Genomic DNA, 1,996 nt, shown 5'->3' with positions numbered 1-1,996 from the left:
GTTGAAGGGACTACTACTCCCATCACGGTTTGTCAAAGACACTCTATTCCCACTGGCTAGAGATAGGATGCTCGAGTGGTTGACAAGCCACTGGGATCACCAGGAGGGAGCTCAGGTGGGAGGGAGGAGATGGAGAGCATTGTTGGAGTCGGCTCAGGTCAGGAAGCTGCTGCCGGCCGAGATGTGGGACGGGTCTGTGGAGGAGGTGGCTGATGTGATGAAGGAGTGGATAGCAGCTGATAGGAAGGAGCCGGCCTTGAAGACAGCTCAGGGGCTCATCTGGAGGGAGTCTTACGAAACGGGCGGGCTGCGAGCTCCGATGTTTTCTGATGTTGGCTCGTGTTGGGAAAGGTGGAAGGCGCGAGGGGCGAGGATAGCGATTGTTAGTAGTGGGAGTAGGGAGGCACAAAAGCTTATCTATAAGTATTGTGGAGATGAGAAGACGAAGGTTTTGGATTTAACGCGGTAGGGACTTGTTGTCGTGGAAACAACAGATGCAGTGATTAGGTTTATCTCGTGCCTACCTCCCCTCCCCCCCTTCCCTACTTCTCCTGCTCCCTTTCATGACTCTTCTTCTGCAGCTTATGCCACGTTTTACTCTTGATCTTATTCAGCCTAGCATTCTTCCTCTGCTCTTGGAACATCAACCTCTTCAACCTCGCCACCGTATTCCTCTCCTCCGCCTTCTTCAGCTCCGCTTCTCGACCTGCCGCCACCACAACCACTACTGTCCCTCCCCCCCTCCTCCCACTCACCAAAGGGTAACTGATGGCCATCTTCCGTCGTCTGCTTATCCCCACTAGCAAACACATTACTCTCCTTAACCGCTGCTGCTATCGCCTTCTCCAGTTCATTTTCTACAAAGGACACACCAACATCACCCAAACAGTCCACTCCCCCAAGGACCCATCTAGCTCTGGGAAATAACGTTCCCTAGGGTTCGACAACAACGAGGAAAATTTTCCTAAGGAACTGATCGAAGAATGTGTTCCTAGCCATACGTGGGGAATTCCAACTGGATGATTTCCTGGTCCCCCCCTTACCTGGTCGGAACGATGACGACAATACAGCAGTATTAGAGATCTGCGTGGCCCCCAGCCTGGCCCTCTGTTCTCCTGCAATGTCTATCACAGCAGCATTGTTAGCATCATGGACAGCGGGCATCCACTCCTTCTCTGCTGTGCTCTTAGCGCTGTCGTAACGGACCTCTCGATCTGCTCGACGCCTCATCGACTCCGGAAGGTTATCATTATCATCCACGCCAGCCGTAGAGGAGTTCACAAGGCCCAATTGCTTTCGCAGTTTACTCGAAGTCGGGGCTGGACAAAAACCCTTAGTATTCCCTCCGCAGTGCGTAATAGTCGTACCCTTCTGTTGCTGCTCCTCATCCTTCTTCTTCCCCTTATCATCCTCAGCCATCTTCAAGAGCTCCCCAAGGAGGTTACCTCCTCCCTCACTCTCCATCCCAGCCGCTGCTGCAGACCCTTCTGGTAGGAATCCAGACGAATCCAAGAAATCGAATTTCCTCGAAGACCTGAAAAAGACAGCTCCACCAGTACAGCGATGAAATGCCATACGAAGCACTAATACGTGTATTACTTCTCCTCCTCCTCCTCTTCAGCCACCCTCCGCCCACTCTTCCCAAGCTGATCAATACTCTTCATAAAAGCCGCCTCAGCCTCTGAGTCTAGGGAGGATATGTCGGTACCAGCAGAAGAGGCGGCATCATCATCATCCGAGGGGATGGACTCATCATCGCTTCCCTCCGTCCCCTCTCCCCCAAAGTCCAAGAAGTCTTCCAGTTGGATTTCGTCCTCCTTCCCTCTGGACTTAGCAGGCAACTCCTCTCTCTCTCCCTTCCCCTTCTCTGTAGAGGCTTCAACACTTGGCGTTGCTTATTCGCCGAGCCCTTCGCGACGAGGTTCTTCTTCTTCCGCTTCCCAGCGTCACCTCTATCAGTCTTGCGGCGCTTGATGGTTGGTCGGGCCATAATGAC

At 53.0% G+C, this 1,996-nt stretch overlaps 1 protein-coding gene across 1 annotated transcript in view; it reads right to left on the bottom strand.

Moving 5' to 3' along the window:
• The window catches only part of Pmar_PMAR018797 (U3 small nucleolar RNA-associated protein, putative), a gene marked incomplete at its 5' end in the record, with an annotated part of 6,256 nt that overhangs the window by 1,737 nt on the left and 2,523 nt on the right, over positions 1-1,996 (bottom strand). The window contains 6 exons of the mRNA XM_002783601.1: positions 547-706; positions 756-857; positions 1,044-1,319; positions 1,368-1,534; positions 1,600-1,867; positions 1,951-1,996. Of these exons, the coding sequence (XP_002783647.1) occupies positions 547-706; positions 756-857; positions 1,044-1,319; positions 1,368-1,534; positions 1,600-1,867; positions 1,951-1,996 (1,019 nt within the window). The remainder of the gene's footprint in view (positions 1-546; positions 707-755; positions 858-1,043; positions 1,320-1,367; positions 1,535-1,599; positions 1,868-1,950) is intronic.

This window comes from Perkinsus marinus (genome assembly GCF_000006405.1).
Source record: "Perkinsus marinus ATCC 50983 genomic scaffold scf_1104296936966, whole genome shotgun sequence".
NCBI lineage: Eukaryota > Perkinsozoa > Perkinsida > Perkinsidae > Perkinsus > Perkinsus marinus.
This window is presented reverse-complemented; position numbering and strand designations above follow the sequence as displayed.